Raw genomic sequence first — 26,342 nt, 5'->3', positions numbered from 1 at the left:
TTATGGATCCCAACAACTTACCTACGCACATTCTGGGTGCTGTGGAAGGGTGCAACTCCAGTACCTCTGGACCAGCACTATGCTGGTCTCCTGGTTGCCAAGAAAACCTTTATGTGTAGCAAAATAAGATTCCAGAGCAGGGCACCAGGACAGACCACAATGCTCAGTGCCACTCCTGGCCTCACTCAGGAACCAGGTTCAAAGGAAAAGGGAGTTTTCTCAATGCCCCAAAAGTAATTTGCAGTTCTTCCACTTCTGCCACATGGCATTTAGCTCAGGTTACCTTGACTGAGTCAAAAAGGTTTTGGGTGGAGTTGGGTTTGTAGGTACGGAGCCGTGAGTTGGAGCTCGATTTGTAGGCACTGAGCTACAAGTTGGAGTTGGGTTTGTAGGCACTGAGACACAAGCTGGAGTTGGGTTTGCAGGTACAGAGTCATGAGCTGGAGTTGGGTTTGTAGATATTGAGCCATGAGTTGGGTTTGTATGCACTCAGCCATTAACTAGAGTTGGGTTTGTAGGTACTGACCCTTGAATTGGAGTTGGGTTCGTAGATACCAGGCCATGAGTTGAAGTTGGGTTTGTAGGTACCTAGCCATGAACTGGAGCTGGGTTTGTAGGTACAGAGCCATGAGCTGGAGTTGGGTTTGTAGATATTGAGCCATGATTTGGGTTTGTATGCACTCAGCCATGAATTAGAGTTGGGTCTGTAGGTACCGAGCCTTGAATTGGAGCTGGATTAGTAATTACTAACCCACAAGTTGGGTTTGTAGGCATTGAGCCATGAGTTGGACTCAATGATCCTCATGGGTCCCTTCCAACTCAAGATGCTCCCTGCTTCTATGAGTGACACAACAGTGGCCCTGCGATAGCAGCACACATGGCCAGGGATCACCAGAAGGGTTGCAGGCAGAAGCAGGGGCATTGGGTTCTGCTTCCCATCAGATCAGTTTTGTTTTCTTCCCTCCAGGAGCAGATCACAAATTTCACAACATTTCCTTGAGGAATCAAACCTCTAATTTCCTAAGCACACTGTATTAGTTTTGCTTTTCTCAGTAAAGCACTCCAACTGTCTTGTTTTGAATGTTATCATTGTAAAATACTGTTTCTCTTTAAACCCCTTAAATTCCTATTAAAGCAGAATGAGATTTCCCTATGACATATTTTGCAACCCTGTGGCTTGTTGAACAGCTTCCACTGCCAAATCTCCCCCATCTACAACACAGGGTGGCACCTCTGTGAGAAACCAACAGTTTGCCTTTACTCCATAGAATATCTTTACTGCAATGGTTACGCTCTCACTTCCAAAACCAGACCCTGAATGGAACTGAAATTACATCTGAAATCTATTCCAGTGAGCGTCGAACTACAACAAGAGGGTAACAGTTTGCTCAGTGGCACCCAACCTAGAATGTGCCTGAATATAAAACTGATTTGTCTGAGAAAATCAGGAATTCTTCAATGAACAGTGGGAGAATGGAGCAGTTGCATTGCAACAGTGAGCCCCTATACAGCACTGCAAGAAATGGTGCCATATATTATTTTGATCTCCCATTACATAACTGTAGGGTTTTATCCAAAGACGTCCCTCTTTACATGTGACCTGAATCCGTCCCATTATTATGTACATCTGCTTTAAATTATTCTGGATATACTCGAGCTATATTTGGAAAATGCCCTTGACCATTTCTGCATATTTCCTTCATCTCGGAATTAACGGGGCGGCTTTTTCTTTACTCTTTGCTCATATCAAGAAGAGAAAACTTCTCCAGTGAGGGATGAAGGCTACATTGGATGCACTGCTCTGAAATCAGCCCTATAGAACCATGTTACTCCTCAGCTGTGACCTCAAGCTGCCAAAAGTAGAGAGGATGAACACCATGGAGCTCAAGCAGCGGCTCAGGGCCACCCCATGGCTCTGGGGTTGGAAGCATGCTGCTCTACCCAGGTGCTTCTCTAACAACCTGCTCTTCTCCCTCCCTGCAAGACCAGTTCCAAACCTCACCTGAGTTGCACAGCATTTGTTCTATGGAGAAATTCAAGAGAAATTCTCCTTTCCAGCACAAACCAAAGCTGCTTCCCAGCAGACTGCCAGAAGGAAGTCACTTGTTAGTCAGGAACCAACTGAGCCACAGACACACATCAAAAGCAACATCAACGCTACCAGAAAATCCAATCCAACATATGTCATGCTTTGGGTTTGAAAAAACCCTTTGCACTTGAGCACTTGGATTTACCCTCCTGTTTACACCTATGTTGTTACCCAGGTTAATTTAGTGAGGTAAGCAGACAGGACAGCCAGGCAGGTAACCCCACATCTCACATCTCTTTGGGCTGGGAAACAGAGTGGAGAATCCAGCAGTAAGCTTGGGAAACTGGCTTCAATTTCAGGCCCAAACAGCAATTCTGGAGTGTGCAATAAGCTGCAGACCTCTGGAAGATACGTCAGTATCACGGATGCTGCCCAGCAAGGCTGTAAGCTGTCCATCTTTTCCAGTCAGCATCTGGCCAACACTGCCATGGTTGGGTTCCAAGTCATTATTTTCCCAGTGATCAGCAGTTACACCATCAGTGAGATTGATATCTAAATGTCACCCCAAAGCCACCTCCTGCCTCCAGTGTAAGAATGCAGCTGTGCTGACCAAGAGAAAGGAACAGACAGGATGGGCAGAATACTGACAATCAAAACAAATTACAGCGCTGGGAACAATATACCCACTGGAAAAGAATAAAGAAGCCCCTGTTTTGCAGTACTGAAGAGTGATAGGAAGTCAAGGCAACTGGTAAGAGAGCAGCAGTGAAGCTTTCAGAGCACCACATATTTTCACTGATGAGAAGCTCTCCATAGCATCCCTGTTCAAGTTCAAGTGCCTTTTGGTTAAGGGGGAAAAAAACCCATTGGATTGATTCAACCATTAGGACATGGGAACCAAGCTTATAAAAGAACGGAGCAGTGATCCAGAAATGAACTTATCTTTAGAGCTAGTAAAACCAACATTCACTTCTTGCTCTCATAGAAACTTGCAACAAAACTAATATTGCCCCAAAATCCATATCCGAAATGACAACCGAAGTCGAATTATTGACCACTTAGTCTAAAGTATTTGGGAATAAATACATCTTTGAGCAACCTGGTGCACAGGAAGGTGTCTCTGCCTACAGCAGGGGGTTGGAAGCAGATGACCTTCAAGGTCCATTCCTACCCAAACCATTCAATGGTTCTATGAAATATCCAAGTTGGGAGGAAAAAAGGATCATTAATTGGATGACCAAGAGCCCTACCTACCACCACTGCCCTTTCCTTTTGCTTCTTCAGCATCCTTATGTTCCCACCAGGAAATCTGAAAGCGAAGCGTGACCTTGTCTTTGCCCATTAGCAAGGCCACAGCTGAGCACCAAGTACAGGGCTCATCCCACAAACCCCAATTTGCACCTCCAGGCCAAAACTGCCATAGAAGCCACCTGGCACACAATGGTGAGTGGTCTGCAGCCGATCCCAACCTGATGCTCCTATGGGATGCTGGAGGGATGCAGTGAGCAAGGGCTGATGGTTGGACCTGGTGATCCTAAAGCCTTTCTTCATCCTCAATGGATCCGTGACCTCTATGCATGCCCTCATGGCAGAACCCCAGCCTGGTTTACTTCGAGGCTCTTCCTACCACAAAGCACAAGAGAAAACAGTGCTATCCTCCCAAGTGGAGCCTGAGAGACATCGATGGCTCCCATAGCAACCAGGCAGGGAATGGCCACAACTGCTGCAATTAGGGCTGATTGCAACGATTTCCCATTCCCTCCAGGTCAGCGGGCTGGAGAACACTGGGCCAGATGCAGAGCTCCCAGTAACAGCATTTGTCAGGCCACAGTTGGTTTGATCATTCCCAGCCTTCCTACCAGTCCATGAACAACATGGCAGTGGGAAGACCCCAGGTCAGCCTTCACTGTCCATGGCACTGTGAGGTGCCGCCCCACTATATGGAATGGAAGGAGAAATCCTTCCTCAAATGATCCCTTTCACCATTCTCTCAGCCATGCCACCATATAAGCAATGCCCTGCATTACTCCCTATGGCAACTCGCCCTCTTCCTCTCCCTTCTTCTTTCCCTCATGTCACTTCATGTTTCTTCACGGACATCTCAAGGTACGAGGAAATCCCACACCCCGTTCAACATCACTCCAATGGCAGCAAGAGAAGGAGATCAAAAGGCAAAAAAAGACAGAAATAACAATAGGAAATGCCGCCATCAGCACCCAGGGCTGTGTGTGCGTTGGGAGGATGCCCATCCCCAAAACACGGGCACATGGAGCTGGGGCAGAAGGACGAGACACACCTGAAAGAGATGCCACGAGTGGGGAATGCAGGATTTCTGCTTTTAAGCCACATTTACGACTCTAATTCTCTGCAGGTGCAATCGTAACAAGTTATAATTACTTACAATTACAGAGACAGGAGGAGAAGACATTCAGTTGGAAGAAGAAAGGGCTGCGAGGGCAACAGTTTAAGTATTACATGATCCTTGACAAAGGAAGAACACTTTTCATAGCAGCTCTGGCCTGGAGGAGGCACCTCCAAGCACAGAGACTGTGTTGTTATCTATGAACCCCATCTCAAGTAAATCACGCTGAAGAAAGCCTGCACCCCAAGCACTGCTCACACAGTTCCCCCAGCCACAAACACCCCATAGGCTCTCACCATCCGTGCTATTTTTGGGTGTAGGCTCAACAACACTGCACAAGTCCACATCACTGTGAGCAATGATAGCTCTGAAACGCGCTCTCATTCCATGAACCAGCATTAAAAATGAAATTTCAAGCCTATCCGATCACTTTCACCTCCTATCATCAATATTCCTCATCTCCTATGCTGCCCCACGGGGGAGCAGCCATGCAGCTCTCACCTGCAGCACGAGTGAATGGGCAGCAGTGAGAAATGAATGCATGGAGCTGTCTACTCAATGCGACGGGGCTGTGCAGCTCCCAGGCAGCACCGTATAACAGAGCTGCACTACATGCAGTGCTGCTCCTGGCTGCAGCTGCTGTCCCTCTCCAAATGCAGCACCTCTGCATGCAGCTTACCAGGGCAGTACGCATCCACGTCCAGTTTCTGTGCTGAAGAAAGTGTTGGTGAGCCGAGCTCGGACTCAGGGATGCGAGGGCTCTCAACAAACTTTGCTTTCCTCAGAGGGGCTAAGGAGAAGGAGGGGGAGAGAGAGAGAGGGCTCATGAGTAAGGGAAACAGCAAGCAACAGATGGAAGCACTTAATGACACTGTCAGACTCAGATCAGGTTACCCCCCCCCACCCCCTTTCTTTTTCTTTTCTGCTGGAAAAAAAAAAAAAAAGCATTATCTGCATTCTTTGCAAAGGAGATGGCTCTGATTGCAACTTGCAGGCTGCTGCCTTCAGAGCATGCAGGGCCACAGCAGCTCCTGATGCTCCCAAGCACTTCCCTGTTTCCTTCTCACTTTAACCCATCTTTTATAGGAAGCAAACAGGACTGCACTCTGCCATGTAAAGGGCTGAGATGGCACAGAGGGACGCAAAGCCTGACGGGGTTTCAGGTATTTAACTCCAAAACACTGAAATGAATCCACAGATTCTGTATTCACTAATTGCTTCCTCTGCAGAGCAATGAAAATCCACTGCCTGTGGATGATGGGATGGAAACCAGTGCTGCTCAGAAGGAGAGGACCCGAGTGCTTCAATTTCATCCCTGCAAACCCAGAAATTATTCAAAGGAATGAAAAAAAAGAGCTGGGAAAGGTGAAGTGCACCAGCACTGCACCAACAGCACTGGACTGAACTGAGCTCTGAAATTCAGTCACAAAGCGCTGTACCCCTTATGCTGGTAGTGCAGCAATGATTTCTGAAATGCCTTTAGCACCAAGTTTTTCAATGGGTATTTCTACCAGACCAGAGAAACAGAACCGGGCTGTAAGCTGGGTGCTGGTGATGGCATCGCGCTTCCCAGCTGCTCTCACTGCCCATTGAAGTGAAAGGCCAACTTGAAAAGCTGCTCTCCCAACTCCTGCCTGTGCTGCTGACAGCCCTCCTGTGCATCACTCACATCACAGCCCTCCTACCCTCAACACCAAAGCAGGGCTGAACCTCACGATGGGCTTTGCTCTCATGCACCTCCTGCAGCAGAAGCATAACAGCCAGGTGCCAGATAACCACATTGGCACCATGGGGATTGCTGCCAAGGCCTGAAAGTTGTTGGGATCCAACGTTCTGCTCAGAGCCACATGCTGATATTCCATGTGAAGCTGCAGTTCTGCCAATGGGGTTTGGTACAGCTGCCTTACTGCAGCCTCACTAGAAGACATCTTTATAATTGGAATAGCACGTCCTTATTTCATTGTTCCAGGCTCACGTCAGAGCCACAGACCTCTGCTGCGACAGCCAAGCAATGTTCCACTGAAAAGAAGTGCTTCTCACAGCTGGAGATGTTAATAATCACAACTGGGTTGGCACCAAAGCTTCTGTGCTACAGCTGAGGTACAAACCCTAAGAGCCTGCTGACATCCTGAACCCCCCCACCCTCCCCATAAGCACAGCAAAACCTTAATGACCAAAATCACACCATCAGTGCTTGCGAAACAGCAGAAACCTGAACAGAGCTCACAGAAGGGACCTGCAGTGTTCCATATCTCCACCCACTGGGGCTGATCCTTCACAGTCATGGAACTGCAGAGGCTGGAAGGGACCTTCACTGAGTCCAACCCCCTGCCCAAGCAGACCCCCTTACATCAGGCTGCACAGGTCAGCATCCAGATGGGTCTGGATCCCTGTTTGGTTTGCACTGGGGAGCCCAGAACTGGATGCAGGACTCCAGGTGAGTTCTGACCAGGGTAGAGCAGAGGGGGAGGATCACCTCCCTTGTCCTGCTGGCCACGATCCCTTTAACTCACTCCAGGATCCCATTGGCCCTCTTGGCCACCAGGGCACAACCTGTCACCCACCAGGACCCCCAGTTCCTTCTCTGCAGAGCTCCTCTCCAGCAGCTCATCTCCCAGCCTGTTCTGATATGTGCCCTCTGAGCTCAGACAGCTCTCAGCCCACCTTGCTGGCCTCTCACCTACCCCATGCTTTCCCAGCTGAGTTATCAGGATGTTGTGGGATACGGTACCAAAAGCCCAGCTGAAGTCAAGGCAGGCAACATCCAGGCAACACTGCATGTGCACTCTGCAGGACAGCTCTGTTCCCAAGGACCCAATGACACACATAACACTGCACCACAAAGGAATGGCCTCGCTGCTGCAGAACCTCCACAGCAATTCCCCCCAAGGCTCACAAGGCCACCAAACATCACAGCATCACCCGAAACCAGCATCCAGAACAGCGAGGTGTGAAGTGAACAGCACACAAAACCAAAGATGGACCTGGGACAAAAGCAGGGATCTGTAATGAAGCTACCAAATAAAAACAGAACAAAACCAGCATGCCTGTATTTCTTTGGTCTCCATTAGCACTGTGCTGAGCACCCTAATTCTCCTGCATTCTCTCTCACTATCATGTAATTTATAGATGAGTTTGCATTCTAATTAAAAAAAGGCTTTCCTTATATGAAAATGCACTCAGAAAAGGAACTGACCGTGCATATACCCTATAGCATCACATATGGGGTATATGGGGGGGGAGGGCGGGTTAGGAAGGACCATATGGATCAGCCTGGTTTTAAAAAAACCTAACTTAAAATAATGAAATTACAGGGTAACATCCTTCTGTTTTATGGAGAAGGGAAAGGGGAGGAAGGAAGGTCAGGCTGGACCAGACTCCGAGTACCAGATGGAGCTGTAGATGTCCCTGTTCATTGCAGGGGGGTGGGACAAGATGACTTGCAAAGGTCCCTTCCAAGTCAAAAGATGCTACGATTCTATGACAGGATCCTCCTTTCCCTGTTGATTAATTTATTTCCAACGTGGACTACCCACAAAAGTCTTCATCTCCACAAGGAAAACAGATTTGAGGAGCAGCATCTCACGCACTGACACTGCAGGAGGAGCGGTCGGTGCTTTCATCTTCGCATCCGAACCCAGGAGGTCGGCTCTGACATCAGCAGCAGTTCTCCACGTCATTTCCCATCTAAAATTCTACTTCTCAGCATCTTCTGAACCAGCTTTGAGTACAAATTCCGTGTGTGTTCCCTGCAGCACTCAGAGGAGGAAAGACGAGGATGAAGCCAGCGCCGCTCACCTCAGCTTCCCAAACAGAGGCCTGCAGACATCCCTATATATCCAGTGCTGTTTCTAACTCCTATTAAACTACAGAAACAATGGATGAAGACCCAGGATTCCGGGATGCGATCACGCCGTCAGCATTTTCAGCCCACTCACGTTCTGCTCAAAAACCCACGGAATCCTCTGAATGGCAGAAAACGGGAGCAGCGCTGAGGCAGAAACGTTCCTCACCTCCCTCCTCCCCTGTTTTCTTTTTGGCTTCGTTCGAAGTTAGGTTTAAAACAGATGAGAGCACAGCACTCACTGAGATGCGGTGCTGCCATTCAGCCCCTGAATGCAGCAGCTCGGAGGCTAAAAATGAGCACAGCTGCCCAAGGTGACACGGATCCACAGCAAAGGGTGTTTTGTTCCAAGGAAAGAAGCGAAGCGCTCCGTGTCCCTGTGATCAAATGAAGGGTAATGCCATTAAATTGCTGTTTGGAGGAAGGTGGCGTGTCCGTCATCCTGAGCTAAAGGCTGAACCGTGGATGCACAGTGCTTGGATTTTCACATCAGTTTCAATGGGAGAAATCAGAAGCAAACTGAACTGGAACTGAAGGAAACACATTTTCCTCTTCTCTGTAAGAAGCTGCTGAAGGACAGAGCTGAGGAGGACCATAGAAAGGAAAACCTGATTCCCTGCTTTCCTTGGGATGTGTGTCCTCCAAACATATTCCCTTCCTCCTTCTGAAGCTGTGTGTCACCGCAGTGCCCCAGCAGTGCACTTATGCTTTAGTATTTGAGGTTTCCATCACACACATTGAGCAGGTCAGGCTGTGGGAAACATCCAAATAACTGAACACAGCTTCACTCATCTCAGGGCACGTGCAGCACAACTGCATCCAACAGCAGGGTGACCTGCACAGAGCGTGTGTTCCTCTGGATTTTTGCACAACCCTTCTTTCCATTTACACTGAGCTCTGCTGACACAAATAAAGGACCTGGCAAGTCAGTGTGATGCTGCATCACAGAACCATAGAATGGCCTGGGTTGAAAAGGACCACAATGCTCATCCAGCTCCAACCCCCTGCTATGTGCAGGGTCACCAACCAGCAGCCCAGGCTGCCCAGAGCCACATCCAGCCTGGCCTTGAATGCCTGCAGGGATGGGGCATCCACAGCCTCCTTGGGCAACCTGTTCCAGTGCGTCACCACCCTCTGGGTGAAAATCATCCTGCAAAGGGTCCAAAGAACAACAACCAAAGGGAATTATCCACTCTAGACACCAAAGTGAGAAAGCAGGACTAATTACATGTTACTTCAATATTTCACAACAGGCTGGGGGTGCTCAAAGTTATACATCCAGTTATACAGCCAGATTTGCACTGATATGGTAGGGCCAAGGCTGGGAGCAGAGCATCAATGAACCGGATGGTTTGGGTAATAAAGTCAGGCCTGTCATCCCATTGGAATGCACACACAGCTGTGCAGCTGATAGCCAACTATTTTGGATCCATGTTTCTTTGCTGGCAGCAGCCACAGGGATCGCTCTATCCCCAAAACGAAGCTCCTCACCTTGGTGTTTACCAACATAGAAAAGACTGAAATCCAATGCAGAACCTCTCAGGATGCTGAGCCAACACCAGAACCTCCTAAAAGCAGCAGCTCCTGCACCCTGCTGCTCTCTGTGCACAGTGCAGCATCCTGGTGTCACCCTTATTTCATCCTTATTTCCCCTTGAAGCCCATCTGCCCTTGTGTCTGCAATATCCAAGCTGCATGCTAAGCATGCTTGATGCAACCATGAAAGCAGAACTTTAAACAGGGGCATATAAATGTGTCCCTGCCTATAGCAGAGGTGTTGGAACGAGATGACCTCAAGGGTCCCCTCCAACACAAACCATTCTATGATTCTACAATAAATCAATCAAATATGCAATGTCAAGGTGGTTACTGCCTAGCAGAGCTGGGTACCTAGACATCAGCAGGCATATTTCAGCACAGCAACCTATTTATACACGCACAAATGCCTTCTAACAGATATAGTACAAGACAAAAGCAAGTCTGTATGTGCCACAAAGAAATCCCCTTTACTAGAAGACAATGTGGAGTTATTCTCATCCCCTTATGCAACCTGCCTGCGTGTGATGTGGGCGGCCAGAATCTGCCTGCTCCGGAGCAGCCCCGGTGGGCACTGAGCTGCATCCCCACTGCTGTGCCAAGGAAAGCTTTGTGGGATGCTTTAATCCCTCCCCAAATCCCCATCCCACTTCCACGCCTCTGCCTGTACAACCTGGCTGACGGAGGAACACGATTCTGGAGCTCAGAATGGGGGGATGGAGGAGGGTGGGCACAGCGGGGATGGGCTGGTTGCTGGAATGGATGATCTCACAGGTCTTCTCCAACCTTAACATGGCTCTATGATAAGAGATGCCCAGAGAGGTAGAGGGAACCCCATCCATGCAGACCCCAAGGTGAGGCTGGAGGGGCTCAGTGCAGGGCAGCTGCAGCAGAGGACCCCTGAAGGTCCACTCCACCTATTCTATGATTCTATGAAACCAAGATCCCTCCTACCCCCCAGTCTGGTCAAAATATGATGTCCAATTAGTGGGAGTTCATTTGTTTTCCCATCTCATTTCGCTGTGCAACGAGCTGATATTTTAAGGCCACTCCTTTGGACGACTAAAAAAGCTGATGCCGAAATAAGCGAGCAGCTGGTTTCAGAACGCAGGCACACGCATCATCTGCTTGGAGAAACTCATCACGAGCTGCATCCTGGTAACAAGCACGGTGCTATTTCTTGGCTGAGTGCACAGGAGAGGAACGGATTACACTATTTCCTATTCTGAGGTGCACAGACTGCTAAAGGTTTACAGCTCAGCGTTACACTGATATACAGGAGGCCCCATCTGGAGTCTTACATCCAGGTGTGGGGTTCCCAATACAGGAGGAACATGGAGCTGATGGAGAGGGTCCAGAGGAGGGACATAAGGATGAGCAGAGGGCTGGAGCACCTCCCCTATAAAGACAGGCTGATGGAGCTGGGCTGTGGATGCTCCATCCCTAGAAGTGCTCAGGACCAGACCAGATGGAACCCTGGGCAGCCTGGGCAAGTAGCAGAGCTGGAGGTTGTTGGCCCTAGTGGGGAGCGGGCAGCTGGGTCCAACCCCACACAGCACCTCCTCCAATCTAATCCCACATCCCCACTCCCCACAGCACCTCCTCCAGCTGGAGGAACCTCATTGCTACGCATGGAAATTCCCACCCTCAAAAGCAAAGCGATGACAGATGCTCCATTTTGTGCAACACCGGTGTGAGATGAGGACAAACTTCTGGCTCTGAGCTCCAGGGCAGGCAGGGCAGCTCGGGGTGACTGATGTGTTCAATGTTACTGCACCAAGTAACAGCCTTCCCATTGAGTTCAGCCATACACAAAACACCCGGAACAAAAAGCCACCAGCACCCCCCAGGCATAGCAGTGATGTTACCCACACACTGCACACATCCCTCAGCCAGGAAAGGAAGAGTTTAAGTTGGATCTTAGGAGGAAGTTTTTCACCCAGATGGTGGTGACGCACTGGAACAGGTTGCCCAAGGAGGCTGTGGATGCCCCATCCCTGCAGGCATTCAAGGCCAGGCTGGATGTGGCTCTGGGCAGCCTGGGCTGCTGGTTGGTGACCCTGCACATAGCAGGGGGTTGGAAATGGATGAGCACTGTGGGCCTTTTTAACCCAGATAATTCTATGGTTCTATGATTCTATGAACCAGGAAGGTCCTGGCAGAGCACCCCAGGTTGGGGTATGGGGCTGGATGAGAACACTGGGCTTGAAATCACAAGGAGATTCTGCACACACACCTTCTGCCTCTCGTTCTGAGATGCAATTCAATTCCCCCTTCTGACATTATGTAAGGCGCCGGGTTGTGCTAAGCCTCCAGACTGCCGTGGATGGTGATGGATTAGGGAAGATGAAATGGAAAGTGAATGATGCATCCTGACAAACACGGCATCCTGAAGCCCTCCATCCCACCCACACTCCAACACCAACACAGCCCTTCTGACCCATTCCGAGCTGCCACAGCAACAGCTACAGAAAGCAAGAGGGAAAAAGTGACCACACAGCAACACCAATGGTACCAGAACAGCCAGGAATGATATCAAGCACAGCACCCTGCACACAGCGCAGCACCAGCACCACCTCAAACCACACCTTGCAAATGCTCACTGCTGTACCGGTGTTCTTGCCAGCAGCTCCAATTAAACCCCTCCTCGTCATGATGCCGTTGTTCTGAAACCAAAAATACCATCCTTGATATCCCTGGTGGATTATTTTTCAGCCCGTTCCTCAGTAGATCTGTTCTACTTCAGCAATGCTGAGGAAGTGGAATGTTTTTCAGTGCAGGTTCGTTTTAGCTTTTGTCCATACAATCCTCATCTCCACCAGCAGGAAACGAGCTCAGGGTTATGTAAAACTATTGCAATGACCAGAAGAAAAACACCCAAAGCAGCAAAACCTGCCCTTAACACTACAAGCCACCTAATGGCTTCCACGCCAGCTCCAGGTGCTCAGCCCTCTTATTCTACATCGATTTTCTGCAGAGCTAAAGGAGGCCAAGCAAAGCCTACCACAATTTCAATGCAAGTGCATGCAAGAGGAGCGGTGCCGACACTCACAGGGCTTTGTTTTCTCTCCCCAGCACCCGCAAGCATGAAACGCTGCAGCAGGAGGGCAGCGAGACCCAACAGAGCAGCCCTGAGCCTGCAGCCCAGACCCACAGCCTGGACCCATAGTCTGGATCCACAGCCCACACCTGTAGCCTGGACCCAAAGATCAGATGCACAGCCCGGAATCACAACCTGGACCCACAGTCCAGACCTACAGCCCTGACCCACAGAACAGCCTTGGATCCACAGAACAGACTCACAGCCCAGCCCCACAGCCTGGACACACACAACCCAGACCGACAGCCCAGCCCCACAGATCACATCCACATCCCAGCCCCACACAGCTCCATGCCATCAGCCCAGGGCTGCGGTGCAGTGACGGCTCCCTCTGCCCACAGCAAATCAGAGCCCCCCTGGCAACCCCCCATCACCTCTGCATCCTCACCGTCCCCACAGAATGGGCTCCGAGATGCTGGTTTCAGGAGAGCTCACAGCTTCCTCTCTTCATTAATCCTCTTGCTATTAAAGAGCCCTTCCTTCCTTCCTTCCTTCCTTCCTTCCTTCCAGAATGCTGCAGCAAACGTAGACTACATGCCTCCCTTGGGGGAAAAACAGAAGGATTTCTACACCGCTTTCTCGCTCTGCTGGCATTTAATTTGCCCCTTTTTTTTTCTCCCCCCTCGAGCAAATTGTTGTAAGAAGAGGTAAAGGATGGCACAGCACCACGGGGCCAATGATCCACCGATGCTCTTGGAGTGAGCCGAGGGGCAGCGATGCAGCCCAGCACCCGGAGCCCCGATGAATGGTGCAGTGCTGCGGTTGGTATGGAAACGGAGAGGAAAAAAAAAGCAGCCCCATATAAGGAGCTGTGACATGGATTCTGGGAACAATTTATACCAAGAGCCTGTCGGCCCTCGGATGCTTTAAAGCCGCAGCGTCCCCTTCTCGTTGCTTTGCAGCCGGCATTGTTTGGCTGGAAGGAGATGCGTGCATGGGGAGCCTTGCACAGATTGCAGCTCACTGAGGTGGTTTTGCAGTGCTTTCCAAGCTTGAAGGGATGATGATGGAGACAGCACTGAGCTGGTGGTGCTCCAAAGGAAGGTCTGAGCACCGTGATGCACCAACCTGCAGCACCAGCACTGAGCAGCAGCACTACAGTGGGGACTGAGCACCCTTGGGTGCATGGGTGCACTGAAAGGCAGCTCACACAGCTGACAGAGCAAGCTGAGGCACAGCCATGGATTACACACACAGGGAGGAAAAACCCACCGTTTTATGCTATTATCCACATGGAAAACACATTATCTTGCATTACAGCCACATCGTTTGATGCTGTTGTTGGTGTCTTTCACCCGATGCATGCAGACAGCGCGCTGCAAGCACAGGAGCTGCAGCTCCTGCACCACGAGCTGATGAACAGGTTGCTCCCAAGGCCCCGCTCAGCAAACACTATTTAAAGCCTTCAGAAACGCTCCCACTCAGAAAGAATTCAGTTTGCAACCTGTTACCCAACGGGAGGATTAAAAATAGCTGAGGACGGCGAGGAATAAAATTACCCCCATGTGTGCAAATGGGAACGGCTCAGGACTGCACCCCAACACGTCCATCTCTGCAGCACCCAGACATGCACAGCAGTGCTTTCTATGGGGTATGCAATGCAATATTGCCCTGTTTGCATTGCAGCCACAGTGCAATGATGTGTAACAGTGCCATGCAGCAGGAGCAGCAACTTTCAAGTGCCAGTGTGCCTGCAGGCAAACCTGAATGGTTTGCACGCTCACCTGGGCTGTAAGCATCGAGTCTGGGGTTTGTTTGGTGCTTTATTACTACCCTTTCAGGCATGTTTCCCATTGGGCTTCCTAATAAAGCTGTCATTATAAGGAGAACATACACAGTGATGGGGGTTGCATGCTCTGCTCCAAAGCATCCTCAACCACTGCTGCCCCACTGCTACCAGTGCAGGAAGGGGATGGAGCGTATCAATTATGCTCAGTGTTAATTCACCCCCTTAGAGCAACGATGACCTTAAGCTTTTCATTAATCCAGCAGAAGGGAAATTGCAAGCACACCGAATATTTATCAGCACCGCACCAGGGCTCTGCACAGAGCAGACAGAGGGATCAGGCTGCCAGTGAGCAAGGCAGCCCTCTGCTGAGTGAATCATGGCACCACGGGGTGGTGTTCAACCCAAAGTGGAAATCATTGCTGTGGCGTGGATGGAACGCCGACCTGAGCACAGATCGGTGAATCCACTGCACTGAAAGATGATATTAAAGTAAACAGACAGCGCTGCTGTATCTGCTGGGCAAGCTTCTCTTTGCTATACAGCCTTATTTCTCTTTCTAAAGGGTTACATTAAGACCATCATTAAGGGATGCTGGTGATGCCCATGGAGATGGCCAACCCCCCAAAGCCACCTTCCTGCCCCATCAGTTCTGCTTTTCCTATGGGGAATGCAGCCCCAGAGGCACCCGCAGCACTTCAGCCCTTGAATGGGAACCAACAGCAGCGTGGTGCAGCAAATGGTCCAACATCTCCAGGGGGAAAAACACACAGAGCCAACACAGCATCTGACGCCATGAAGGGCACCATCCCACTGCCCGAGCACCACACGTATTGCACAGAGACCAAAGCAACTGGGTAAGACCTCAATGATTTTCTCTCCCCTCTGCCTGCAGCTGAGGGGATGCTCAGCATTGGGAAGCTCTCAGCTGGTTTATATATATGTGGAAGTTAAGAAATGAGTGAGGAGATGTGAGAAACAACCAGCAGCACAACGCTGCACCTCCAGCTCCTTTAAGCATCACCTCAATGAAAGCAAACAAATCCCTCTAATGACTGCACGAGGATGCACAGCAAACACCTCCCCTCCCTTCCACTGTACCGACAGTAAATTAAACTAATAATGACAAAAATCACACTAAGCCACCGACGCACGCTTTGAATTTCAAGTGTGTTGGAGCTCCATTGCAAGTATAAGGATGTGTATGTGTGAAATCAAGAGGCTGTGCTGGCTCTGCTTGGGATGGGGTGTTTAAATGGGTATAAAGGCACTGGAGTACAAAGCACCCACCTTCCCAATGGGGCTCCAAAGGATGCACAGGGCTGTCCCCAGAATGCAGCTCTGAAGGAAGCTGGCTGCTAACAGAGAGCCACAAAGGCAACCTGCAAGGTTTACAGGTTTGCCACTTCATCTCAGGTGTCCCACATTAATGACCCTAATTACCCAGGGAGATGAAAAGCAGGATTCAAGGAGCTGGGTTACCAGAACCCACCATGGGAGCAGATGTAACCCCCCAGCTTCTGCTCTATGAATGCACGTCCAGATGGGCACAGACCCGAAGCAGCCCTCCTCCTACACCCACAGCATTACATCCTACTGCACTCCACACACAACAGCACAGCCAGCCCAGAAGTGGGTTCAGGTTGGATGCCTTCAGAGTCCCCTCTGTCTCTAAGGGTTCCATGGTCCTATGAAGCTCTACAAGGGGAATGATCTGCAAGAGAGCAGCGGCTGTGAGATGGCAGCTGGGGCCGTTCCATCCATGGGATGAGGGCATGGCAGGAGATTCTTGGCACAAAAAGAGGACACCCCTCCACAGAATCACAGAATGACCCGGGTTGGAAGGGACCTCAAGGATCATGTAGTTCCAGCCCCCCTGCCTAGCAGGGCCACCAAACATACACATTTACTAGATCAGGTTGCCCAGAGCCCTGTCCAACGTGGTCTTGAACATCTTCAAGGACGGGGCATCCACAACCTCCCTGGGCAGCCTGTTCTAGGGCCTAACCACTCTCCTAGTAAAGAACTTCCCCCTAACGTCCAACCTAAATCTTCCCTCTTTTAACTTAAAACCATTTCCCCTAGTCCTGCTATTATCAGCCCTTTAATGGGGGCCCTCCCCACCCCCATGGCCACGCAGCCCATCCTCAGTGCAACCACTGAGCCCTTTTCAATTTCTCCTTTCACCAGTGGGCAGGAACAGCACGGCACGAAGCACAGCGGCACTCAGGGCATTGGCTGAACATCGGTCTGGAGCGTTCTCTCGGTGCAACGCTGCACCCTGGCTGGTTGATTTAAAGATGGGCACAGAGAAATGTCCAGTTTTGGGTAAGAAACAAGCTTCCCAAAGCTCCAACCAGCAAGAAAGCATTGGGCTTTCCAACAGCTCCTCAACAGCAGCTGCTTTGGGAAACCCACCTGCTTTGCCATCCTTCGGTGTTCCAACCCAAACCCAATGACATCAGTTAAACAAAACAATGCAACAACATAAACAGACCCTCCATAAAGATCCCTCTGCCTCACCATGGCACCATTTCCCTGATGCACTCCCCCAGCCTCCAAACTATCAGCTTAAAGTTCTTATACAGCTGCTGGGAAACGCTCCCATTGCGCGTCACCAACGCTCTCTTACACATTTTTTTTTTGCACCGACGGACCAATAAAGCCCCCACCGAACGTTATTTAAAGTCCTTACCAGGCAACTTCTTCACGGGTTGGAGCCGAACACTGATAGACTGATGTGTGAGTAAGGGGGAGGATGGAAGGGAGCGGGACATGCCCTCCATAATCCGAAACTGCTGCATACCTTCGGTCACGGGGAGCGGCGGGATGGCGTAGTCTGCATCGAAAGCACAGTCGTTCTCTGTGGAGGTGCCTGGAGGGACACAAAGGGACAGCAGGGTGATGAGGGGAAGGCTCTGTGGGGTTGGGTTCATCTCTCCCAAATGGGGTCCTTCCCACAAAGATATCATTGTATTTCTCCAGCATCTTCCCAGCGCTGCTCTTCAGATTGCAAACAGCAGTGCCATGAAGTGTTTGTTTGGGTTTTTCTTGCTTGCATGTTGAATTTAACCCCAATGAACCAAAAGCCCTCTGATTTTTTAGCATTAGTGGCCGCCCCAGCTCTGCCTGGCCAACGTGGGGCGCATGCAGAGCCCAACATGGAAGGACTGCAAACACCACAAGATACCACCAAAGCATATTGAGGTTACACACACAGCACTCCCATAGAGGCCAGGTTTGAGCTCTCAGTGCCTGCTCCCCTCCTCACCATACACTCAGGTGCATTGGCTTAGAGATGGTCCTTACAGCCGCAATCTGAGCCGGGCACCAATGCTTTTCTATTTGTTTCATGCTGTTTTAATTAAGCACACACAGGAACCCCCTGCAGAGCACATCCCTGTAAGGGCGCGTGGAGCATCGTTCATCCTTTTGCATTCATTTTGCACTGCTGGAGTTGCAGAGAGCTCAGCAGCTCTGCTCACTGTGCAGCCCATCCCCAACCACCCATCAGCACCAGGAGGGTGAATGGTGTCGGTGCCAGCGTGGCGTAGGCACACACACAGCCCTGCCCAAGCACTGGTGCATGCCTAAAGCTACAGGGAACTGAGCAATGGGAACAAAGCAATGGTCACAGCATCAGGGATCAGCCATGTAAGAGCTGGGTGCTGCACAGAGCCACGTGGGAAGTGCACACAGCAGGAAGATGAGTTCTCACTCTGGATGGAGGGTTCAACCCTGCACAGCCGGAGCCCTCAGCCCAATTATGTGAGCACTGCAGAGCTGGGCTGAAAGCACCCGTGCACAGCACCCAGCACAGCCTCAAGGCACACACCACCACGATGGCACTCTATGGTAAGTAAAGAATTGCAAATTAAACCAACCAAAAAGCAAAGCCAAGCGGGTCCTCTGCCTCAAATCTGCACCAGCACAGCCCGAACAAACAGGAGAACACTGCACACAGCAACAGAGAGAGAAGCAGCAGCTCCATGTGCTGCAAAAGAACCGCTCCTGTACTCTGCCACAACAACACAGCAATGCATGCAAGCTGTTGCTGAGCTCCCACAGTGATCATTGGAGGAACAGGGGGGCTGAGAGAGTTCTGCTTCCAGATGCAACACTCGAAGACGACAACAGCACAGCTCCTATGTTAGCAAAGCAGCTTCGGCTGCTGACACTGCACAGCAGCGGTGCTGCACTGCCCCGAGCAGCAGCACAGAGCTCAGCCTGCACACACAGACAGGGCAGCCGTGCTGCAAAGCGACGTGAGCTCCTGCAAACTCTGAGCAGCTCTGGGGGTCGCAGCAGGGTTTGCAGCTGCAGGGGTTGCAATGGCTGCAAGAAACAGACGGACACAGAGCAGTGCATGGAGAAGCAAGGCCACAATGGAGAGCAGCAGCAGCAGCAGCAGCCATTACCTTGCCCAGATCGGCTCTGCCGGGCGTCTACACTTGCCTGTCTTCGGTCTGGCGGCTCCTCGCTCCCTCCATCTGCATGAGAACCAAAACAGCACAAGTAGAACATGGCAGCGGACAGGTCAGGCAGACGCAGCTTCTCCTTCAGCCCCATGGCCAAAGGAGCCCCGCAATGAAGAAACTCTTGCTGAAATCGCTTCCCTTTAAAGCTATCTGCTGGGCTGGAAACCAGGCAGGAAGAATAGGACACTGCTCATCGCCCCTCCTGGGCTGCAGCTGGCAAGCAACAAACCCACCCGGATCAATGAGGATGGGCACAGAGCACGGCAGCACACAATTAACTGCACGCTGGTGTCCATCGATCAGCTGGCCGGATTAGAAACAACGGCTGTGCACGTCGATGGGGACATTGGGGCACGTGGGGCTGCTGCGGGCTGGAAGCAGAAATAAGCCCAGCTACACTGCTGCAATGCACGGTGCTGTACAGAGGGTACAAAACTACAGCAGGGAGGAAAGCTCCAGCAGCACCCAGCTCAGCTGGGATGCAAACTGCTGCATTACCTGCAGCCACAAGAGCTGATTCTGCATTTGGCCTCCCAGCACCAAACACACCCATAAAACAGAAGGACTGCATGCTCCTTCTGCAGCACACGCTGCTGCTCTGAACGCTGCTGGGTGTGTGTGTGCAAGAAACACCAGGGTGGCCTCTAATGCAAGCATGCATGGGCAGCTGTGAGGTCAGGAAGAAAGCAAGACAAGTCTGAGCCCCAAAGTGTGCACCAAGCAGTCCTAAGGACTAGAGGTGCTGTCACACGGAGCAAAGCACAGCACCAACATCAAGTACAGCCCCTGCTTATGGGAAGGAGACACAGCAGAGGCCCTGGTGTCACCCAGCACGGCCCCATGCACCAGCTGCAAGGGATGCCACTAGGAAAGCTGCAACCTCAGAACCAAATTCAGCTGCTGCTCCCCACATGAACAACAGGGACATTAAACAGGTTTGCAAGACTTGAATTGAATTCACAGAGTAACTTTTTTCTGCAGCACTCTGCAGTGTGATGGAGACCACAGTGCAGCTCAATGCATTTGCAAAGCGACAGCGCATCACTTTGCATTGTGTTAACAACACACTCCCAGTACCAAACAGCCAAACAAGCTAACTTTAAAACGCCCTTGCACTAATTTATCCCACAAAACACCCCAAAACTTATGTGTTCAGCATGCAGGAGCAGCAAGCAGACTCGTTCCTTACTGTGCAGGGATGCAGGAGTGCAAAGCAGCAGCCCATGGTCTGAGCTGGTCCCACTCCCAGGAGCAGGGAGGTGGATGATGCTGTATGGATGGGAGCAAAGCAATGCAGGGAGCAGCAAAGCAGGGAGCAGCAAAGCAGGGAGCAGCAATGCAAGTCACATTGTCAGCATGCAGCACAGTGATGAGAGCAGATCACAGCACTTTGGAGGCCTCGCAGGGACCACACAGCCATAGCAGAGCTGCAGCCGTGGAGCAATGCAGACACACACAGGGTGGGAGGGCTGAGCAGTGGTGACTCAGCACTCGGTGCTGATGTAGCTGAATGGGAGCAGAGCGCTGGTGGCTCTGAGCAAGGGGTGGTGGCAGTGATGCAGCTGGGGGACAACAGCACGTTGTTACACGCTGCCTGCAAGTTTTAGCTCCACGTGCATGCAGAAAAAGGAGCAAATCAAGGAGAGTGCTACAGTGTGCACAGCCCCCCAAAGCAGGACATTGTGCATGGCTGCCCTGCAGTGCTGCTGGGTGCTGTGCACACGGGTGGGTCCGTGCAGCTCAACACTGCCAGCTGTGGGCAGGAATCAGCACAAAGCATTGCTTGCAGGTGTGCAAACAGCAGCCGTGCAGCACTGCATGCACCGAGCTTAGTCTGCTGCTCTTCAAGCTGCAAATGGAGACACTGCAACCTAAAGCAGCACACACTGCTCTGAACAGCGTGAGAGCTACAGCTCCAGCTTTGCACTTAAACTCAGTGACAGAGCAAAGCCCCGCAGTGCATGAAGCCCCCAGGCTCCAGCAGCCCCCCCAAGTCCCAGCAAAGCCCCCCATGCTTCAGCAGCCCCATCAGTGTCCCCCAAGTCTATTGGGTCCCCCCCAGACCCCAGCATTCCCCCAGCTCTCAACAGCCCCCCTTAAACCCCATCATCACCCCCCCAAACCCCAGCAATGACCCCAAGTCCCAGCATCTCCCTCGGCCCCAACGATGCCCCCCAGACCCCCCCAAACCCACAGCACGAATCACATCGTAGCTCAGCTCCATCACCCCCCCCCCGACCCACCTGCAGCCCCGCCCGGCTCATCGCGTTACGGCCGGTCTCAGCGCAGCGCCCGCTTCTCTCCGCTCCATCCCGACCCTCGCTCCGTTCGGTCTCGGCGCCTCCAGCCGCTTCTCGTGCTTTTCTCTGACAAAGCACTTTTTAACGCAGGAAAATAAGGGCGGGTCGGAGCTCGGCACGCATGCCGGGAAATCTGCGGCAAAGAACGGGAGGCGGCGGACGGAGCGGAGAGATGCGATACGATGCGATGCGATACGATGCGATGCCCCACGGAGCGGCGTTCAGTCGGGGCAGCAGCCGAAGGGATGAGCCGGGTCAGCGCAGCCGAGCGATGCTCAGATCCACGCTGAGCCCCACAGCTCCAGATTCAACGCTCAGACCCAAGGAACCAAGTTCAGCTCGATGGATCCACACTCAGACCCACGAAGACACACACAGCCCCAAAGGAACCAAGTTCAGCCCCATGGATCCACGTTAAGATCCAGAGATCACTGCTGTGCCCCAAAGGAACCAAGTTCAGCTTCACAGATCCTTGCTCAGCCCCACAGATGAACACCCAGCCCCAGGGAACCAAGTTCAGCTCCACGGATCCTTGCTCAGCCCCATGGAGCCATGTTCAGATCCACAGATGGCTGCTCAGCTCCAAGGAACCAAGTTCAGCTTCATGGATCCTCACTCAGCCCCACAAAGCCACACTCAGCCCCATGGAGCTATGCATAGTCCTATAGAGTACTGCACAGCCCCATGGATCCACACTCAGCCCCATGGTGTGCTGCACCCCAGGACCCTGAGATCCCACACTGAGTGCTGGGCTGGGCGACCTCATTCTATTTATCCATGCAAACTTTGAAGCTTATTAATGGGAGTTTGCAGCAAGGCAGCTGCTCTGCTAATTAAATGAATTGTGAGCAAGTTCTCACATCGGCAGCTATTACAGAGCAGGGGGGATTAATTGCATGGAGCCACTCAATGCAGGAAGCACATATTGCATGGCATATTGCAACAAGCACGACAGCAAGAGAATGCCCACCATATTGCAAGCAATGTGACACCAGAACTTGAATGCACTCTGCTCAATTCATATGCAATAAAGCAGCTTGGTTGCAGCAAGGCCTTCGCCTGCAGTTGTGCAGCACCAATGCACACAGCTGCAGTGTTTTGGGGAGGCAGCTGCCTGCAGCCTGTTCCTGTTAGCAGACCTGACAACGTTGGAACAAAGCAGCTGCAAAGCAGAAGGGAGAAGCACCGTGTTCCTGAAACACAGACCTGGGGGCAGCAGCACAATGCAGCACAGCAAAGCAGAGCCCACAGGGACCCTGCTAACTGCTGATAATGCATTGCACAGCCCCACTCCCTGCATCCCCACAGCCACTGCTAACACTCCCAGGTGTTACCACATGCACAAACAAGAGGAGGAGGAGGAGGAGGAGGGAGAGACACAAGTGTTTTACAAAGGAAAAGCCTCATAACAGGTTGCTGTAAGGAATGGTGGCAAAGTTCAGAGAGACACAAGTGCAGATCCTACCTCCTGCAGCACAACAGGGCAGGGCAGCAGCACAGCAATGCAGCAGCACAGGGCAGCAATGCAGCAGGGAAGCAATGCAGGGCAGCAGCACAGCAGGGCAGCAATACTGGACAGTAGCACAGCAGGGATGCAATGCAGCAGGGCAGCGATGCAGCAGGGCCACCATCCCCCTGCAGAGCCCCAGCAAACTGCAACAGCTGCAACCCTCCACTGCCACCTGCTTGCAAATGCCTTTTTTCCTTGTTAATAATGCACCTGCTCAGCCTTACCCTTCCATGCTGTTTGCTGCCTGTGTTCCCCCTGTCTGCACTTTGCCTCACGTGAAATGGAAGGTGCAATTTTCCAAAGGTTATAATGCAAAGGAGATGCAAACTCATTGCATGGAAAGCTTGAATGGGAGAACCACACATTTGGTATTTCCCACCTTGTCAGGATTCCCACAGAGCCAGCCATCTGCTGGGGGGGAGGAACCACCGCTGTTTGCAATACGGACGCATTGTAATTAATGAAGTAAAAAAATAGCAATTTGGCTTGAGGTGCTTTGGCCATTGATAAGCATCCTTTGGTCCATGCATTGCTCACAGAGTTCCTGCAATCCCAGTATGCAAACTGGGAGAACAACTTCAAACTCCTGCTGGGAAGGACCTGGGGGTCCTGGCAGCTGACAGAGCAAAGAGCAGCTTGCAGGGTGTCCCTGCAGCCCAGCACAGCCATAGCACCCTGTGCTGCAGCAGCAGTGGGGTGATGCCCCCAGCTGGAGTGCTGCAGGATGGGCAGGCACACATACAACATCACTGAACACTGCTGCATTCTAATGTGGGATAATGGGAGCCCTGTTTGACTTCAGCTCAGGACAAGAACAACCCGAGGAATAAAGCACCTGAATGTCCCTGTGCTATCAGTGACAGCATTGCCATGTAAAGTGAAAGCAGGTCTGCGTGCAACAATAAATCCCTGTTCACCTTCTCACTGTTAACTACAAGAAAACTCCAATACAAATTAATTGCTCCTTTTTAAGCATGAGGTGATGCATGACCTTCATGGTCCAGCTGCCTGTCTGCTGGCTATCAGCAATGAGAACAGATCTGGGATTATCCATCAGTTATCTCCAAATATATTCAGTACTACAAAAAGTCCTTGTATGAGCACAGGGAGGGACAAAGATGTGAGCGAAACTCTGCAGATGAGGAACTTAGAAGCACAGAGCTTCAAAGAATATCAATCCTCTTAAAAGAGTCCTTCCATTAAGTGCCAGAAACCACTGGATATTCGTCCTTAAGGAAAGAAAAGGGGAATATAAAAGAAAAGCAAGTGCAACTTACAGTGTTCCCCAATGGGGCAGAGCACAGAGTGAGAAACAGGAACACAGTGCTGGTGTTTGGCACCAACCTTCCCCTGTTGTACTTTCCTTTGCTTCTATGACACACAAAGGTCATATTTACACCACTCCAAGCAATGAGTGCAAAGGAACAGATGTGCCTTCAATGGAGGAACAAAACGGGACAGAGATGTTCAACACCTGCACGTTGATTTTACACCCATATATTTACAAGCATTTAATATTCCTAGAAACATGAAATGCATCAGTTTTCTGGTTTGCTGCTGTCACACAGTACATGTGCATCTGTATAAAATGGATCGACTCCTTAACTTAAAAGTGGGATTGGAGCAAAGTCTGTTTTGACACAAGGGCTGGGACAACCAGCACAGAAAACCAAACATCAGCTGTATCATCATAGAACCATAGAATGGCCTGGGTTGCAAAGGCCCACAGTGCTCATCCAGTTCCAACCCCCTGCTATGTGCAGGGTCACCAACCAGCAGCCCAGGCTGCCCAGAGCCACATCCAGCCTGGCCTTGAATGCCTGCAGGGATGGGGCATCCACAGCCTCCTTGGGCAACCTGTTCCAGTGTGTCACCACCCTATAGCCAGAATTTGATGCCATCCCCACAAAATCCTGCCTACAGCCAAAACTGCACAGCATACACACTTGTTATTTTGCCCATCGTGCTGTTTCCTCCCCCAGCCTCCCAGAACCTCTCAATTTCAGACCCAACGTCCCCGAGCTGCTTTAAAACAGGACATTTAAAACAGACAACACCTGGGAGCACAGAGCACCTCCACTCCTTCCTCAGTTCAGCATTGCTCTCTGTTGGTCTCCTTGCAACGCACCTTCATTGGGTGCACACAGCATGTAAAGCCCTGCTGGGAGGAGGGCCAACATCCCAACCCCATGCCTCTCTCTGAGCACTGCACCACAGCACCAGCACCCACCACCCTCACTCTGCCTCCCCCAGACCCATGCTGCGCACTCATCCAGCCTTTCCCACCCAGCCCTGGGGATCTATGGGGTGCTCCAATGCAGAATGGCCCCCAGCCCCCCCCCCTTGGTCCTGTCTTGCTCATTCCTGCCTGAAACCAAAGCTTGTGCATGCACACAGTGAAGGCTGCGGGCTCTGCTGACTGCATGCAGTGCTCTCCAATGGGGGCTGGCCTGGCAGAAAGCATGCAATGAAGGCAGCTAATTGGCCCCACAGCTCTGAGCATGGCTCATCAGCTCACAGCCAACCCTGCAGCACCACCATGGGGAAGGGCTGCAGGAGGACAGGGCTGAGCTGGAGAACAGGCTGACCGACCTGCAGATCAACCCCAGAGATAAGGATAAAAGCAGCACGCAGGAACATGTCTGCAAATCCACGTGGGGATGACCAGAGGAAAGAAAAACACAGATGGGAATTGCCTGGAGGGAATGCAGCTCCCAGCAGCTGCAATGGGACGGCCCCATGCAATGCTATTGCTATGCAATAGCAGGACTAGGGGAAATGGTTTTAAGTTAAAAGAGGGAAGATTTAGGTTGGATGTTAGGGGGAAGTTCTTTACTAGGAGAGTGGTTAGGCCCTGGAACAGGCTGCCCAGGGAGGTTGTGGATGCCCCGTCCTTGGAGGTGTTCAAGGCCAGGTTGGACGGGGCCATGGGCAACCTGATCTATGGGGTCTCTATGGGGATCTGTGGGGTCTATGGGGTCTCTACGGGGATCTATGGGGTCACTACGGGGATCTATGGGGTCTCCTGGGCAACCTGATCTAGTAAAGGTGTATGTTTGGTGGCCCTGCTGGGCAGGGGGGTTGGAACTACATGATCCTTGAGGTCCCTTCCAACCCGGGTCATTCTGTGATTCTTTCTGTAATGCTCACTGCGCGTCCCCCACTCTCATCTGTGTCACACAAATGCCATCAGTGGAGACCAAACACATCACACCTCCCTGCCAGGTGCATGGCTGAAAAACACAGCAGGGTCTGAAGATTCTCTCGTTACATTTTCTCATTTATTTTGCATTGGGAGAAGAAAAAAATGAGCATTTGGATACAAGCTGCTTCAGTGAAAAGGGACAAATGAAAGAACTGCACCCGTAGAATATGTGCACAAATGCATGCACAAGTAGCATCATATCACAGTATTACTGCACACCACGTGCATTCACACCAATGTCAATGGCCTTCTC

General features: G+C 51.3%; 1 protein-coding gene across 15 annotated transcripts in view; it reads right to left on the bottom strand.

Moving 5' to 3' along the window:
* The window catches only part of TANC2 (tetratricopeptide repeat, ankyrin repeat and coiled-coil containing 2), a 139,617-nt gene that overhangs the window by 70,943 nt on the left and 42,332 nt on the right, over nt 1–26,342 (bottom strand). For 4 of the 15 annotated variants that reach the window (XM_015885745.2, XM_015885744.2, XM_015885746.2 and 1 more), the window contains 3 exons: nt 19,015–19,086; nt 17,292–17,471; nt 5,071–5,181 (listed from right to left, as the gene is read on the bottom strand). In XM_015885745.2, the coding sequence (XP_015741231.1) occupies nt 5,071–5,181; nt 17,292–17,471; nt 19,015–19,086 (363 nt within the window). Of the gene's footprint in view, nt 1–5,070; nt 5,182–13,244; nt 13,874–17,291; nt 17,472–19,014; nt 19,087–21,317; nt 21,457–26,342 lie in introns of those variants that run through there. The other 11 variants (XM_015885752.2, XM_015885753.2, XM_015885751.2 and 8 more) reach the window with 10 other exon arrangements.

The sequence above is a fragment of the Coturnix japonica genome, chromosome 27 (genome assembly GCF_001577835.2).
Source record: "Coturnix japonica isolate 7356 chromosome 27, Coturnix japonica 2.1, whole genome shotgun sequence".
Taxonomy (NCBI): domain Eukaryota; kingdom Metazoa; phylum Chordata; class Aves; order Galliformes; family Phasianidae; genus Coturnix; species Coturnix japonica.
The sequence above is the reverse complement of the archived record's forward strand: the minus strand, read 5'-3'. Positions and strand labels throughout refer to the sequence as shown.